The sequence below is a fragment of the Argiope bruennichi genome, chromosome 11, assembly GCF_947563725.1.
Source record: "Argiope bruennichi chromosome 11, qqArgBrue1.1, whole genome shotgun sequence".
NCBI classification, from domain to species: domain Eukaryota; kingdom Metazoa; phylum Arthropoda; class Arachnida; order Araneae; family Araneidae; genus Argiope; species Argiope bruennichi.
The window spans coordinates 44,392,991-44,411,464 of record NC_079161.1 but is presented as its reverse complement, the minus strand read 5'-3'; the positions used below and the strand labels follow the sequence as shown (position 1 = coordinate 44,411,464).

Below are 18,474 nucleotides of genomic sequence, written 5' to 3'. Positions count from 1 at the left end.
TTAAGTTATAATATTTTTTTGTAGCAATACAGTAAAAACACACGAAGTAGATATATTTCTTAAATTAAATTATTGAATTAGAAATAATATTTGCAACAATGAAATTAGGAAAAGAATATTAGCAAAGCAACTGGTGAGAAATACTTTCTACTTAAGAAGTATGGAGATAAAAAATATAGTTTCTGTCAAAAATCAAATTTTGAGATTTTGACAAATTTCTTGAGTTTTATTTTCGTCCTAAAAAATCTATTTTGAGAGTGCTGTTTGCTTCTCTCTTTTTTACCGGTTGGTTTCTGTCGGAGCATAGTAAACAAATACAAAAGAAACAAGACGAACGAAATGAATCTATACAAAAACCATTTGGGTTAAGTTGCAAAAGTCAGCTCACGATTACTCAAAAAATATTTCATTCCCCGATTGTATAAAAACACAGAATAATCATATTAGTTAACATTCATTTGATAATTTTACTGGTCTAACGAAAAATTTCATTAATAAATACAATATATTAACCAATGATTTCAGGGATGATTAAGATTATTTCATGAATAAATCTTTTATAACGTCGAGATTCTCATAAAAGTTTTGACACTATATAGTGTTGGGGCCTACCAGTGAAAGAAGTAAAAGTTTGCGACCCTGCTTTCGATTCTTCTTTGAACACCTTATCATTTCTAGAAGTTTGCATTAAATGGATATATATATATATATATACTTGACAGAAAAAAACTAATAAAAATAAAATAATGCTATCTTGTATTATTGAAGCTTCTATAGATAACATAAAAAATGCATATAATAACACATGAAAGTTTATATAATTTTATTTTAATGTTTTTGGGCTGAAACCTTTTTTTTTTTGGAGGGGGGGGGGTATGTTTCTTTAGATGATGAGTTTTTGCTTAAGAAGATTCACGTTCGATAAAATGGAAAATATTAAATATTATGATGATTATGACTATTTTAAATAATTACACCAACTTTAAATATTAAAAAAACTTAGTTCAGTTAAAAGAAGTAATTATTCAGATTATTAAATAGTTAATAAAAATTATAATTTCGAAGTTAAGAAACTTTGGCCTGTCACCATATGAGAAAAATTGGATTTATTTCACACCACATAATGGCACTTTTCTTTTAGTCACTTTATGAGTGTTTGTCTTTTGTGTGAAGCTTCCTCTATTGTCAAAATATTAACAGACAAAAGATTAACAAAGAATCTCTGTATTAAGAAATGAACTATTAGTTATATAAAAATTTAGCTTATTAAAGGAAAAAAAAATAATATTTGTGGGGATCTCATCAATAATTAATGCGTTTCATATAATTTATAATGCTACTTCAAGCTAAAGGTTAAGTCCCCCTTGGTTTAGACTTCAGAATTCCTATAATAACACATTGACATTTACAAATTTCAAGGAATTATATATCCAGTAAATAAATTCATTTTAAATATTAGACACGTAAGTAAATGCATCAAATGCTTTCATTGTACCATGTCATCATACATATAGGAACAATATAACTAAAAATTTAATAAATTCTAGATAATTTTAGTTAAAAAGTTTGCAGACTAACATGGTAGTGAATTTCAAAGGGTATTAATTTTAAGCTGGCTGAATTCAGATATGGAATCTAGTTTATATAAATAGGATTTAAAATAAATTCTGTGCAAAGCTTCTAATAATATGACATATATTTTGCATTCTTATTTAAGTAATATAAAAAGGGAATAGTAAAGTCAGTACCGTTTAACTAAAAGAACTTCGTAAATGGATTAACTTGCCTGCTTTAGTCTAACATGAGTCCTGAAAAAATTTAGGAATCATTAAATATCTGTCTGTTATCATAACACTTAAACTCCATAAACAAAGCGGATGAAATTTAATTTCTGGTCTAGAATATTCGTGTTCTTTACACCAATGATGTAAATTCCGGTTATTTTTTTCTTTCTAATCTTTATTTCTGTTTGTCCTTCTGTAAAGATAGATATCCGGATAAAATATAGTACGTTAATTTATTACCATATGGTAGATATGTATCGAATTTTGGACCTTAATGACGATAAATGAATTTCTTGCATACTTGCGTTCATTTGAATATTATATATAACAAACGAAACCACTCAGAAAAATGAGCTTTACAATATAAACATGTGACAAAAACTTACAACCTTCTCCGGATTTGGGATCTAAATCGAGGAAAAGGAGACTTTAAAAAAATGCAAACTTGGTTGTTCTCCCTCGTATGACAAAGCAGATAATAGACCATATTGCATCCATGGATTAGAATCTACTACCTGTTGATATCGAATGTTGTGTGTCCAGGCGAGAAATGAGGCACCTAATTTGTTTTTGCTTGAGATTTGCATGTAACTACTCTTTGGAGAGTCTTTGACCTTGGATATTCAATAGTTGATGCCATTCCAAAAAATAGCTACACTCTAATCTGAAGCAAAAAAGAAGATTCTTCACTTTCTTTCAGACGTTCACCCGGGATTCAATAAATTCCTAGTTTCTCGCAAAAACTTCATATAGTTCATGGAAACACATTAAAGACAATGGCTTTTAACAGTCAAATTCATATGAAGGAGATAGACCTCTTACGAGACCGGTGCTCCGAAATTTTAACTCTTGAATCTGTGATTTATATTGCATCCAAATTACATTTGGAAATGCATGTTTTCGCTTGGAGAAATGAATAGAACATGCCATATCATGTTAGTATACGACAAATTATCATGAAGAACACTTCTGATGTTTATACATGGAGTTTAAATATTTGTCTATCATATATTTTCTTCATTTTATTATACATTAAAATCAGTTGAATCAACATTGAATAGTTGTCATTTATTATGTATTAGATAATTTGTCATTTTTGAGCTAACTGAAAACTGATACCATTAACCAGGTTTCTGGTCTGCAATTGCAAATAATGCCTTAACTTATTTTACTTGAGTTTGCGCAATGAATTTCAGTTTATTGCCTAACAATGTGCTTATAATAATTTTCTTTACGAAAACACATTAGCTTAATATTTTATACTCATTGAAAAATAATATAACTTTAAGAAAACACATTATCATAATATTTTATTCTGATTGCATAATCCGTTGTTTTTTAAGTTGTACATTTTGGAAATAGTTGCCATCAATGTACATGTAATAATTTTCTATACGAAAACACATTAGCTCTGGTTACAAAATCCATCGTTTCTTTTGTTCGTGTAATTTTTGGAAATAGTTACCCAACAATGTGCATATAATAATTTTCTTTATGCGAACACATTAGTTTATTATTTTATACTGATTGCAAAATCCGTTATTTCTTAAAGTATACATTTTGGAAATAGTTCCTTATTATAGATAGTTGCCACTAATTACATTAAAAATAAGAAATCATTATACTTTTATGACTGCATAAACACTTAATTCATTAAAAGATAATTATATTGTCGCAAATAAGAATTTAATATTTATAAAAAATTATGTTAGTGCGTATGATTCATTATGCTGAACATATTTTAATTCTGGCAAAACATCTGAAATTTATAAAAAAGTATTCCATTGATAATGCATTTGAATCACTATTTTTCATTAAACTTAATTTCAATTTTCATTTTTCAAAAGGTGTCGAAACCTTTACATTTTGTGACTTGTTTTCATTATTTTTTATAAATGATAACATGACATTACATTGTATAAGTTATTCCCTAGACTTCTTAGGTATACTAATTAAAATACTGATTAGTAAGGAAAAATAGCATATAATTAATACCACAAGGAATTCTATCAGGTTTACTTTTATTGCGAAATCTGATAAAAATATTCTATAACAATGGAAAAGTTTATTACCTGATTATGTCTTGAGAATTCAAAGTAAGCTTAACTTTAAAAAAATCTTGCCAGTTTTGGATAAACAATAAAAAATTCAATTCGCTTTTATTTATTCGAAATGTATAATTTCCATCGACATTTGAAGTGTTGATACTTCTAGCTTCCGACCGAAAGAAATTTTTTTAATTCAATTCCTTTGATAAAATGGCAATCTTATTTTAATTCCTTAACACATGGGGGACCCCATTAAAATCTTAAATGAAATATTATGATTTTTAAAAATATAATATAAATATATAATATTAAATTTAACGATATAGCTTGACGAATGATAATTTTTAATGATTATATTCCCTCATTATTTTGTATAATATTAAAGACAAATACTTTAATCAGAAGTTAACACGGTTTCTCATTTTTGTACCTTAATAATAAACCACAAAGGAAAGGAGCTTTCTCGTTAGTTTGGAATTCCTTAGTGATAATTTTCTTTAATGTACTTATTACGAGGGAAATTCTTTTTAATGTTCCAATTAAATCGGTTTCTGCAAGCAATATATGACCTTTATCCTCTACAGTTTTTGTTAATAATGTGAGTAAATCACTTTAATGAGATTGTTTACCAAACTTAATGATTTTTTTTAAAAATCTAAGTGAATAATCTTCCTTTGTAGATACCATTTCTTCTATTTTTCAAAGAAACATTTCAAGCGTTTATAATGCATGATTCATTTTTTGGTTATAATTTATAACGAACTCTAATATCTTTGTGTGAAATAATTTTTTAATTGCAATTAAATTTCAATTTTTTGGAAGGATTTTTTTAGCATGCACAATCGTCAATCGAAAATGTATTCACTATTTAATTTATAATTAATATATTGGTAAAAGTGAAACAATCAGAAGAAAAATAAATATAAGTTAATGCATTATTATTGCCTTAAAATGCTGTTCATGCAATGGGTAGCGTTACATATTTCAATATATATATGTTATATGCTGCAAATATAATGGTCTGTATATTCGTTTTAATGCAGAAATGACATTTTAAAACTTAATGAAAAAATTGTACTTTCGACAATAGCTATCAGACTGATATATCAACTTTTACGATTTCTTATTTGAAGCATACAGCGATTAAAATTCTGATAATTTTCAAAATATAATTATGGGATTTCAAATTGATAAATCGTGAATACATATGCAAAATACTTATTCAATTAATGAAGCGATTTATGCAGATCTCAGAATTTTTGTGCAATCTTAGAAAATCCTTTACTCGATTAACCACGTCACTGAGCATGTGTTAGAGACTTTTTCCATTCAAGAAATAAAAATGGTGTTAGGTGCTCAGTGAAAGCACGGCTATCCTCGGAACAATGGAAAAGTGGAAACGAAAGAAAACTGTTTCTCCATATTTGACAGATATAATGTTATATTGATAGTCTAATATTTATATATATAGAAAACGCTCGAAATTATTTGCTTATTGCAGCAAAAAAATAGTTTTACCAAACCCAGTTCTGTAACAATAATCTAGAACAAAAATATAGAGGCATATAGAACTCTTGCATTAAAAGTTTAGATGGAGAATTAACATAGTTACAACGTTTCTAATGTGTGCATTTCTCTTCCAAACAGAGAATTATTATAGTTACAACGTTTCTAATGTGTGCATTTATCTTCTAGATGAAGAATTTACATAGTTCCAAGGTATCTAAGGTGTCTATTTCTCTTCTAGATGGAGAATTTACATAGTTCCAAGGTATCTAAGGTGTCTATTTCTCTTCTAGATGGAGAATTAACATAGTTACAACGTTTTTAAAGCTGCATTTCTTTTCTAGACGGAGAATTAACATAGTTACAGCGTTTCTAATGTGTGCATTTATTTTCTAGATGATGTTCTTCTGCCATTGAACCACAGACAGAAAGTGAATCACGGAGGCACTCTAACCATTCAAGGTGTCCAGAGAGCGGCAGACAAAGGGGAATATAGCTGCTCTGTAAAAAACAGCGAAGGCCAGATGGCAACTGGTGTTACATATGTTTCCGTTGTAGGTAAGTACACTTACCTGATTGAATGTATAATTCTGGATTTTTTTAAAAGTCTGTCTACAATATCAGTGGAAATACATTAGCATTGTGACTTTTCTACAAATAAAAAAAAATCAGCACATTCTAATGAGTTTATTGTCTGAGACATATTTCCTAAAGCACCACAGCTGACTGAACCATTATCTCCAACTTCTTTAGTGTAATTAGACATTCAGCAGCTGAAATACAGTTTAATTAATAGTTGTTTAACTGTCGAATCATGCCAAATCTTAATAAAATGCTTGACAAAAAAATTTATGCTCAAATATCGAATGTGCGTACATTCTTGCATTAGAGTTCCAATTTCCACATTTTCTATAAAGTGTTATATTCTGCCCAGATGTTTAGTTCATAGGCAATCTGAACGTTGTAGATAGTCTTTCTCAACTTGAGTTGTAGTGTTTACCAGAGAGTAAATCATGGAATGTCAAGTTTCTCAGTTACTCTCTTCGAAAGAGCAAGTGGTCTATGCATAGTTGAGCCTACGCATTTTGCATGTTTTTTGACATTACAGAAGATTATCCGTGTTATTTCTTTATATTTAACACTATCAGTGCATTTGACGCTTATCACTGATTTTTTCATGACATATAGTACGGTTATGTTTTTCGAATATGTAGCTGAAAACTTCAGAAATAATTTTGACAACATGAGACTCTAAATAGAACGAGCAATATTCTTTTGCCTTCTATTGTCAACATTTTTTGAAATTACAGTAGACTCCCAATTATCCGCGGGCGCGTTATCCGCGGTGCGGATTATCCGCGCCTGCCGCACAAAGTTTTTTTTTTTTTTTTTTTGTACTGATTTTTTCAAAAAGGCGTAGTTTTACAGTTATGCTTTTGTAATTACATAATACATTACAGTATTAAAACAGTACATATGTATTAATTTTTCTGTGTATCCTTGACGCCTCTCGTCTGTACAAAGCACTTTTCTGTTTTCATTAACAAAATGCATTTTAGGTTAGTTTTGAGTGATATACTAAAATATTAAGCGTTAGTTAAACATTTCCTGCTGTTTATTTTACTTTTAATTGTACATAAAACGATTTTTCAAAGTTGGAATGACTGTTTTCTTTTTTGCTATACCCGTTTTTAGCTTTTTTCGGATTATCCGCGATTTTTGTTATCCGCGGCGGCCGCGCCACCCAATTCCGCGGATAATCGGGAGTGTACTGTACCTGCTTACAAACTGTATTTAGCAAAGGGAATACTAAAACGAATTGAGACTTTATTACTTTGCATTTGTTATTCAGAAACTTTTTTAATTTCAATGTATGAAAATACAATCCCTTCCTCCAACACAATGATGCATGATAGAGCTTTTATGCCCTTCGCCCTTTCATGTAACTTGATTTCTTTTTATGTTTAAAACACGGAAATTTGAAATACTAATCATTGACCAGTAGATTAATTAAAAAAAGAAGTTTTAATTGAATATCATACAATAATGTATGACAGCGACTTTGAAAAACAATTGATGCAAAAATTTCACAGTAATTTTTAAAAAGATTTAAAATATATTGAATGCCACAAAGAAAAAAAAAGTTATGACAGATGAAGAGCTATTAAAGAAAATATTTTAAATAATAAAAACCAGAAATATAATAGCTACAAGAAAAATCGTAAAAGTATGAGACTCTGAAAAGTGTATAATGAGGTTATTATTATAAGAGTAATAATTTGTAAATATTCATTAGTATCAAAAGTATATCATGAAAATAATCAAAATTACACATTGGTTTAAGTATTTCTATAAATCAATCAGCACAATTTTACGAATGTAAGCTTTTAAATATATGCCAACAGTCTCACCTCTTTTAATAGAAAAGAATAATATATATGCATTTCTATCCATTAGCGGTTTACAGTAACGACATCTAACCTAGAGCTACGAAATTATATATATATATATATATATATATATATATATATATATAATTTAACTAAATCATAATTAATTTCTTAATTCTTTTCCTAATTCGGACCATGTCAAATTCATTTTAAAGTATTCTATTGTTTCCTGATCCCATTCCACTTTTTCTGTTTAATTAATTCAACTGAAGTTTTGTAAAAATAATGTGGCATCAGTTCCAAAAAAAATGATCCCACCGTTGTCCTTGTCAAAGTTCAACACGTGTATTGAATCGACACGTGGCGGAAATCTCATGTTATATAATACTAGGGATAGCTTATTTCGTCCTTCTCTGACTTCTGCTTTTGTGCCGCGCTGTGGCGGACGTTCCTTGTCCGCGTCTCTTCTTGTAAATGTTTATGCCTAGCCGGGATGGATATTAAAGATAATTAAAAAATCCAAAGTGTCTTCAAATCTGCCTTCTGCTATTAAGAATTATATGCTTACACACACACACACATATATATATATATATATATATATATATATATATATATATATATATATATATATATATATGTTCCACGAACTGCAAAATTTTTAAATAAAATATCTTTAATAGTTTTTTTTTGGTGGTGGGGGGGGGGGTTCAATAGGTTTTTTGGTGTATTGCCTAAAAAATTTAAGAATTTTCAGATCATTTTTCCTGATTTTACTTTTTCGAGAATTCCTTGTTTTTTGGCGTTTAGGAGATATATTTTCATTTTAATAAATAAATTAAACTATGCAAAAAGTTAATAACGAATTTATCATAGCGCATGGCCCGTCGCGCGCTCTACCAAGGGGCACTGTGGATAGCTTTGTGTCAGGAGCATTCACGGAGAAAAAATTACTGACACAATTGTTTTGTTTAAAAAATCTTAAAAATACAAAAAAATATAAAATTTGTGGAAACGGAAAGTGTAGGACATGTCCTTTGGCAGATAAGGAACAGATCAAAAATGAAAACTCAAAATTACAAACATTCTGTAAAAACAAAAATTTGATTTATCTCCTTAATTGTTCAGAATGTAATTTAAAATATATTGGCCAAACTAGCACCGAGCTTAATTTAAGAATTAACAATCACAGATCCGATATAAAAAACTTCATAAAAAATAGGACCACTGACTTCGAACTGGAGCATTTTCAAAACCATAACTTTAACAATATTAATATCTACATTCTAGAAGACAATATTAACGAATTAAACAAAAGATTAGATCTGGAAAACATTTATATTTGCAACCTAAAAACTTTATTTCCTTATGGTCTCAATAGTAAATTAAATGGGGAAGTTTATGCAGATTTAAACAATAATTGCATTTATAACAAATTTAACATTTTTAAAAATTTTCTAAATAGAGATAACTTTTCTAAAAGATTTAAAAGAGGTAAAGGGAAAGGAGGCAATTTTCAAATTATATTTGAGGAATTTCAAAATTACTGTAATCTGGAACACAATAGTGAAAACATTCACAGAATTAGGAAATACATTTTTGGTCTTAGAAATAATAAAATGAAATGGTTTTTAAATAATAAATTCGGGGAATTAGAGTTTAAAAATTCGTACACTAAATGTATTATTCTAGATCTTATTAAATGTAAACTTAACATTGGAAAAAACGATTTACTTTTTAATAATAAAAATAATGTTTACAAAGAATACTGTGTGATTAAATTCTTGGATATTTACTTCGAATATCTTAAATTACCCAAAATTATACATAATAATAATATATTTTTTCCTCTTGCAGATAAAACTAATGTATCAATAGCGTTTAGTTACACTTCAACTTTAAAGAAAAAAATTTGTAATTATAATTACTATAGCAAAAATTTAGATAAAATAAATAAAACAGATTGTTACTGTAACAAGGAAAAATATAAAGATTTTATAGATATTGATAAAGGTCATATTATTACAGGTAATTTAAAAATTATTGAATCCAACTCTTTAAGAGATTTGATGGGAAGAGGAACAAAATTTAGATTAAGAGAAAAAATAAACCATAACAAAATTTTGATTTCTATTGGTAATGATTTGGATGTTTTTATTGCCAAATTATCTAGAAAATGCCACTGGCCTGCGGAAGGTTTCGGGGAATGGAAAGTGAGAATTTTAAAGGAAATTAAAATAAAATTGAATACTGATTTTGACAGATCTAAAGAACGTGGGATTTATTTTAGTAAAACATTAAAAAATGAAATAAAAAATTTAAAAGAAAAATTTGTTATTACAGTAATAGATAAATCAGCAAATAATTTCTGTTTAATTTGTAAATATTATTATAAAGAACTTTTAATTAATGAATATAACTCTAATGCAACTTATATGTTAAAGAACACCGGGAAAAAGGAATTAGATAAAAGAATGCTAGCTTTCGCAAAAAAAACCAAAACTAAGACTTGCTCTCTTAACTATCCTTATTTATTCCCAACAGTTAAATTTCATAAAAATCCATTAAAATTCAGATTCGTAACCTGTAGCACTGGTAGTTATAATTACTATACGGGTAAACATTTCTTTAAATACTTAAAAATTATCCTGGACAAAATAAAAAATGAAGACAACTTTATTATTTCTAGTAACAAAGAAGTATTGGATTTTCTTAAAGATAACAACATTAATAAACTTAATACTTTTGATTTCGAAAATTTATACACTAATCTACCTCATGAAAAATTAATAAAGGTCTGCACTTTTATATATGACGAATATTTAAATGAAAATATCATTCCTAAAAATAACTGGCTTGAGTTATGTAATTTTAATATTACTGAAAATTACGTGTTTAATGGTATTAATTTTTATAAACAAGTCAAGGGCATTCCAATGGGGACAGCTTTCTCAAGTGCTTTAGCTAATATTTTCCTGCATTACTATGAGAAAAAAATAATTAAATATAATTTAATAAACGGGTGGAGATATATTGATGACCTACTTTTGATTAACTTCGACAATACTAATATTATTACTAATTGCTATCCAAAAGATTTAATTCTAAAAGATACAAATATAAATCAACTTGAGGCTACCTTTCTAGATTTAAAAATCGAAATTGCTAATGATAAAACAATAGTTGGTATATACGATAAAAGGGATGATTTCAACTTTAAAATAACAAAACTATGTAACTACCATTCCAATCTAAACTCTAAAATTTTCAAAAATCTTATTTTCTCACAAGTTAACAGGATCAAAAGGGTTTGCAATAATAAAAATTCTTATATTGAAGCATCAAATATCCTCCTTAAAAATTTAATTAAAAATGATTTTCCTAGAAATTACTGTAATGTCAATTTTTTAATTAAACAAGGTATGGTTTGGGATTAATCTTTTGGCTTAAATAAAAATAGAAATTTACTTGCATATTGGATCACTCAATAGATGGCGCTGGGTGCCTACCTCTGTTTACATAATTTACCGTTAACTTTCAAAAACAGGAAATCACAATCGATTGTTTAAAGTTTCGTTCACTGTTGGATGGTATGTCTTGGCCTTTTCGTTTTTAATTTTAATTTTAATTTTAATGCTGTTTTTGTTTTTATTGTTATTGTTTTTATTGTATTTTTACTTTGTGGTTTTTTTCTAATTTGTTATTTTGTATTTCCTTTCTGTTAAAATGGTATATCTCTTGAGCATAATTTCGGGGGATTTTCGGGTCACGAGGAATCATTATTAGACTTAATGTCTGTATGTCCTCACAGAAAAAATCCCTTTATTTGAATCCCTGCCTGAGGGTGACCCTTGAAAAAGTCTTCAGGCCGGATTCTTTTTTAATATTTTTTAATAATTTTTTTGGTTTAATTTTTATTTGGTTTTTGTTTTTCCTATTAACTTGATTCTAATACTTTTGTATATATATATATATATATATATATATATATATATATATATATATATATATATATATATATATATATATATATATATATATATATATATATATATATATATATATATATATACGATTTCTATTTTGAAGTTAATCGAGGTTGAAGATTTTTCTTAATTATTTCTGAGAATGTTATTTCACAAAAAAAAAAAAAGAAAAAAAAAAAAAAAGAAAAAGAAACCCTTATTTTAAAATGAGTTAATATATATTTTTTTAAATCTAGCCAATCTAGTTATATAATTTTTCATCAAATTTGACAACATTTAAAAAGTCTTTTTTTTCTGTATAATTTTTAAGAATACATTTTCTTTCTGCGAAGCAATTCAAATCATATGAATTTTTAACATTATTCATTGCTGAGGGTGAAAAAGTTTTTCATCAGTGAAATTAAAAGTGGTCAGAAATTGAAACTCCAATAGAGGAGATACAATGTATAATTAAATAACGAATTATTTAGAATTTTAAGTATTTAACAAGCACTATGATATGGAATTCGACTGTATCATGAGGGTTGATGCCACAAAAAAGAAAAGGTGTAAAACTATTAAAATAATAAGGCTTCAATGCCATTTATACTTGGAGCGAATTGTTCCAATATTTTGGTATTGAAGGTGTGTTTAGAAAAACATTTATTTGTGACATTAGAGTTTATTAGTTTTAAATAAAATATATGCATCAGAAGAAAAGGAAGAATTGTAAATATTAAATTTCAAACTTTGTATACTTATGATTCAAGCTTGGTATTTGAATATGGTGAGAGTTAAATTAACTAACATTTATATTTATGGAAATATTCCTGTTGGCTACTTAAAAATTGATGTATGAAAATTGTTAAGAAATTTTACGATAGAAATCTGAAATTATATGGACATGTCATATAGCTCTATTATCTGCGGGCAGATGAAAGTAATACTCATAGTATTTTTCATTTGAAAAAAAAAAAGCAATGAAGAAATTCTGAAATTAAGCAAGTGTAACTTTTGGATAGAAGTATGCATTTTTCAACAAAAATTGACTTAAAAATTGAGTTATGCTACTGAGCAAATGATAAATTGTTTAAAATGTTGTGTACAAAAGGACGTGTTGCAATAAAGACAAAGGAGACACATATCAGAAAATGCCAGGAGAGAAAACAATCTTCGCATAGTTCATTTTCATCGAAGATGAACTTAGTTGAGACAAAAATAAATAAATAAATATCAGGGTTTGATTCTAAGTAGTAAACTAACATTTAAATACGATATCAACTAAATTAAATTCTGTTCAAAAGTATAAACACCTTATCATTCCTCTAATTTCAAATAACACCACTTTTCCTCAATGATAAAGTTCTATTATATAAATAAGAATTGATAAGAATTACGAAACACAAATTTGAAGCCTAACTGCTGAAACCAAGAGATAAAATCTAGATACTGCAAAAATACTTATAAGAATAATAACAAAAGCACTGTGGCTTATGAGAAATGATATTCTTCGCAGGAACTTCAAAATTCACCAAGATTGATGATAATGTCAAGGGAAATTCTTCAACTTTTAAATCATGAAAATCTCACAATGAAAGAAGCAAGTTAATTGCAAAAATGGAAAATATGTAACACAATATATCATTTCAAAATAGGTATTGTAGTTCAAGCTGTCATGGATTTTTCGGACTTCCAACTGCTTTATTTATAACTAAACCCTTCACTAATTAACTGCATCAGTTCACCAATTTAAATGCACATAAGTATTTATTCTTTCTCTCATATGATTCGCCACTGGCACTGATAGATTATGATTCCTCTGCTACTTTCCATCGCAATTGGAGTAGAAGTGCTGAGATATCGAGGCCTTGGCAAGCATCCAATTCAAGAAAAGGTTTGACAGGGGGAAAAAAAGATTAATTGATTTAGTATAAAATTTAGCAATAAGTTTACTACTCGCACACATATATATACAAACACACAAAAACATAAACATACACATATAAACATAAACATACATATATAAAACATACACAAACATACAGACACAAAAAAACACATGGACACAAACATACACACAAAAAAACCCACATAAACACAAAAACACACGTAAGCACAAAACATACAGATATAAACATAAAACATAGATATACAAACATACACACACAAAAAAACACGTAAGCACAAAGCATACATACATAAAAATACACACACAAAAACAGACATAAACATAAAACATAGATACACAAACATACGCACATAAAACAAACATACACATATAAAACATACATACGCAAACATACACATATAAAACATACATACACAAACATACACACATAAAAAAACATGCACATATAAAATTTAAGACACACACAAAAACACATATAAACACAACCTACATACACATAAAATATACACACAAAAACAAGCAATATACATACATACATATACAAACATACACACACAAAAATCGGAAGGATAAATACAAACATACACACATAAATACAAACATATACATATAAAACATACACAGACACACAAATAAACACAAACATACACACACAAAAACACACATAAGCACATACATTAACACACGCAACAACACACATAAACACAAACATACACATACAAACACAACCACATATACACACAAAGACACAAACATACGAACATAAAAACATAAGCGCGAACATTGGTAAAACGTATACCACAAAGAGATTTTGTGCGCAAACTCATTCAAAGTTGCCTGGGATCAGTAGGCACTCTAAGACGACCCTCGAAAATAAAGTGCTTTTATAAAAACAAATAATTAGGTTCATTCTCAACTACATCTACCATATGGGAGGGATCAGATAAGTTTATCCACACAAATTTACAGTTAAATTAAAATAAAACTTCTAGTATTATCAAAAATGTATTCTAGTTAACTCTAAAATTCAGTTATCCATTTGGATTTAAGAACAAAGAGGGGGGTAGAACACTAAATGGAAATGGCTAGAAATATTTTGAAAAGATTTTGACATCATCAAAATCAGCTTATTAGGTTTCATCTTTTATTGGCTTAATATAGTGCTAATGACAATTTCCACAAGTAATTTACAAATGCCCCTGTTCTCTTAAATAAACTTCTCTTACAATTTTGTCAGACTTTATTTAGTTACTGTTGAAATGTTGGCAAAATCCACATTACCCGCACTTATTTATTTTTATATTGTTATTTATCTTTTATATCTGGGGACGTTCCTTTCTTTTTGTCCCTATCTTTATCTTTATTCTTATCTTGGAGCTGTCGAGTGATAAAAGTCGCAACTGGGATTGAACAAAACCGTTCAGTTCTGTTGTTGTTTCTTATGGCACTTGCCACGGACAAGCCAGCTGTTCGAAGACACCGATTTTAAGCCGGTGGGGGAGCCTCTCTTGTTTTTATAGTAGCGCCAACTAGGGCCAAGAGTACGACTTAGCTACTCACGCATCACTCCTTCGCTTGCACAACCCCTTTTTACAGGAGGGTACATGCACGCATCTCACAGATAGAACAACGGAAGAACAACCATGCCCAAACCGGGACGACCAAAGACCAGATCACGGGGAATACGCGCTACCCCTATGCCAGGACGCCGTCACCGTTCATATCTAGTTTTCATTTATACAAGCCAAGTATAAAATCTGTGTAGGAAATTACTATTTTTATAAAAGGCAGAACTTGTTCGAGAGACTTTCTATTGTCTTGAAATGTACATAATGTTGTTTTAGAATAATCGGTTTTAAATAGTATTTCTTTTAAATATTTTTTTTCTTTTTACTTCGTTTCTTAATGATAGTATAAATACTGAACCAGCGGATTTTCAACGTGAATATAAAATATGCTGTTCTAATATACGATAAAACCAAAGATTTTCGCGTGCTAAAGATGTATTATATTTATACAAATCCAAACATTAATTTTTCTACCGTTCGAACATTCTAACATGCCATTTTCATTTTTGATTTTATATTAAACCTTAATACTTTAAAACAGAAAATCATTACTTATTGCTTGCATATTATAAACGGCATTTTTTTTTTTTTTGTCTTACACACCTTTACTCTCCCACTGAGGGGTGGGGTAGGGGGACCTTAGAAATGAGGACGAGAAACGCATTCGGTATAATGATTGATTCTCGTCATCCTGGTGGGTACAGAAATGGTGGGAGTCGGCTATCTTCTATCGATAACGTGTTATGCTTCCTACTGGAAAGGTCGTGCCGTGGTCGGAGATGTTCCTTTGAACAGTACCATATTCCCGCTAATGCTGTCACGGCATTCCGTTCATTCATTTTAAATATTTTTTAAAATAAAATATATGTACACAAAAATTTAAAAAAAAGTTACAACGAAGAAAATCAATTTTTTAGAATTTTCAGAATTTTTTTTTTTTTTTTTTTTGCTTTTTTTTTTCTCAGAAAACTGTAGATTACGTTTTCAATTGCTACACAGTTTGAAAAAGTTTGGAACCTTTAAACTGTGCAAGATCTGCACTCTCTATTGGACCAATAACGCTAATAAGTTAAGAATTTCAGAATTTCATTTTCTGCAATTCTTTTTATATAAACTTATTTCATATTTTATTAAATTTCCGAAATTTTAGGAGCGTTTTAAGGGCATTTTTTATGAATTTTTCATATTCTAGATATTTTAAAAATAGACAATAAATTATGATAGTATATTTTATATATTCCATATATTTTCCATATTTATTTATATATTTTCCTATTCTATTATATAATTTATAATATAATAATAATATTTCTACTGCATAATATATTAAGATAGCAAAATATGAAAAATGAAAAATAGAGAATTTATTACTTATAAATCTTTTTAAGTGAAATTTGCTTTGCTTTCCGAAAATGAAATGAAATTTTTTCAGAGTGTAATTCATCATGGCTTTCTCTTTCCATGAGATGCAAAATCTAATTCATCAGATTGCTTAAAACACAATACATGATGGGATATTTATTTTTTTTTCATTTCGTAGAAGAAAGCAATCAACTAGTTCCCATTTCATTTTTAAAATTATTTTCCTTAAATATTTGTTATTCAAGAATATTTTTTCCTCTACGAACGTAAAATAAGTAATTGCATTGGAAGAATAGATTGGTGGAATTACTCACCGCCAATGTTGAAAATCGATTTGCAGGAAAATAAGAGGTAAAAAGAATTACTTTCTCATATTTATTTATTCCTGAAATTCTTATCAAGTACAAATAATTTTTCGTTCCCTTTCAATATTTTGCTTTTTAAACAAGAGAACAACAAACTTCAGAGAATCTATTGTAATTATTTTACATTAAAGAAAACGTGTATGAGTAGTTTGGTTTGGTTTGGTTATATTAACGTCCCGTTTGAAGCAACACTAGGGCTATTTTGGGACGGACCTCATAATTTTGAACCGCGGTCAGATGACGAGGACGACACTTGAGCTGGCACACCCCTCTCCACACCACACCACACCAGCTGGAGGATGTTCGGTCATGACGGATTTAACGTGCAACAGACCCCCTTACACGACGGTTCTTCGTTGGAATCGGGTCACGAACCTGAAACTCTCCGGTTCCGAAGCCTAGACCTTACCACCAGGCCACCGCGGCCCCTTCTATGAATAGTATAAGCACGGCTAAAGCAATTGTAATTTGAAAGTAATAAAAATAAATTGTCTTTATAAAATATAATTTCTCATGTTTTTCTTTGAAATAAATAGAGCAATATATCAGTTGATTATATGGGATTGCTGTGATTGAGAAGTTCGATGAATACAGTCCAGTCAATATATTTTTCCACTCAAAATGTAGACGTAAAAATATTGTTTTATTTGCCTCTGAAAAGTAGAATTCATCACAGTGCAGTCGATTCGGCTAGGTAGGTCTTAATTTCCATTAAAAAAAAAGAAGTACATATATATTACAACAAATAACAGCTGTATGAACTGGCTTGATACACGTTAAATCTGTTTTATTCAAATGAATTAACGTGAAGCGGACGCACAAAGAATAGAGTGGTGAATAAGAAGTTAGTTGTTCTCATCATTATAATTCAACCTTATGAAATCTTTCTCAAAATACATCGTATATTGCTTTCAAATAAGGCGTAATTGTAACTCGGCTATAAATAATTTTAAATTGTAGCAGGTATATTTTTAATTCATCTGGATACGAAATTCGATTGGACGGTTTGATCCATATCTCTTGCATATGCAATTTTGTTAGAAGATGCGACTGCTTCCCCACTGCAATCGATGTCAGGGCTTAACGATACAATCCTAACTTTCTCTCTCATTCTTTTGAGTTCCTTTGAGGGTTCTGAAATTATGCATTTTCGATCCTTTTCCCATTGCATCTCACAAATTCTACTTTGAAGTACAAAGGGAAACTCTGTTGAATTTCAGATTTATCTATCGATTTCTGTTGATTACACACACGCAATGATCTAAATTGAATCTTAATTTCCAAATTTTTATATTGAATTAGCCCATGTTAACTTCATTCTAAAATGGTTTCTTATTTCCTGATCAAGTACCACATTTTTTTTTTTTTTTTTTACTTAATGAATTCTATACGCCTTCTTATAAAACTGCCGATTTCAGTATTTCCACACTCTCCGTGTGAAGGGACAAAAATCACTAATGCTTACAACCTTCTTGTAAAGGTACCTAAGATTCCCTTTCCTAAGTCTAAACACACAGCATCTATACACATGAATTTATCTATCGATTTCTGTTGATTACTGCCAATTTTTGAAATGT

The 18,474-nt window shown here is 28.7% G+C and overlaps 1 protein-coding gene across 1 annotated transcript in view; it reads left to right on the top strand.

The window, feature by feature from the left end:
• The window catches only part of LOC129956545 (cell adhesion molecule DSCAM-like), a 163,659-nt gene that overhangs the window by 53,563 nt on the left and 91,622 nt on the right, over positions 1 to 18,474 (top strand). The window contains exon 6 of the mRNA XM_056068471.1: positions 5,735 to 5,896. Within this exon, the coding sequence (XP_055924446.1) occupies positions 5,735 to 5,896 (162 nt within the window). The remainder of the gene's footprint in view (positions 1 to 5,734; positions 5,897 to 18,474) is intronic.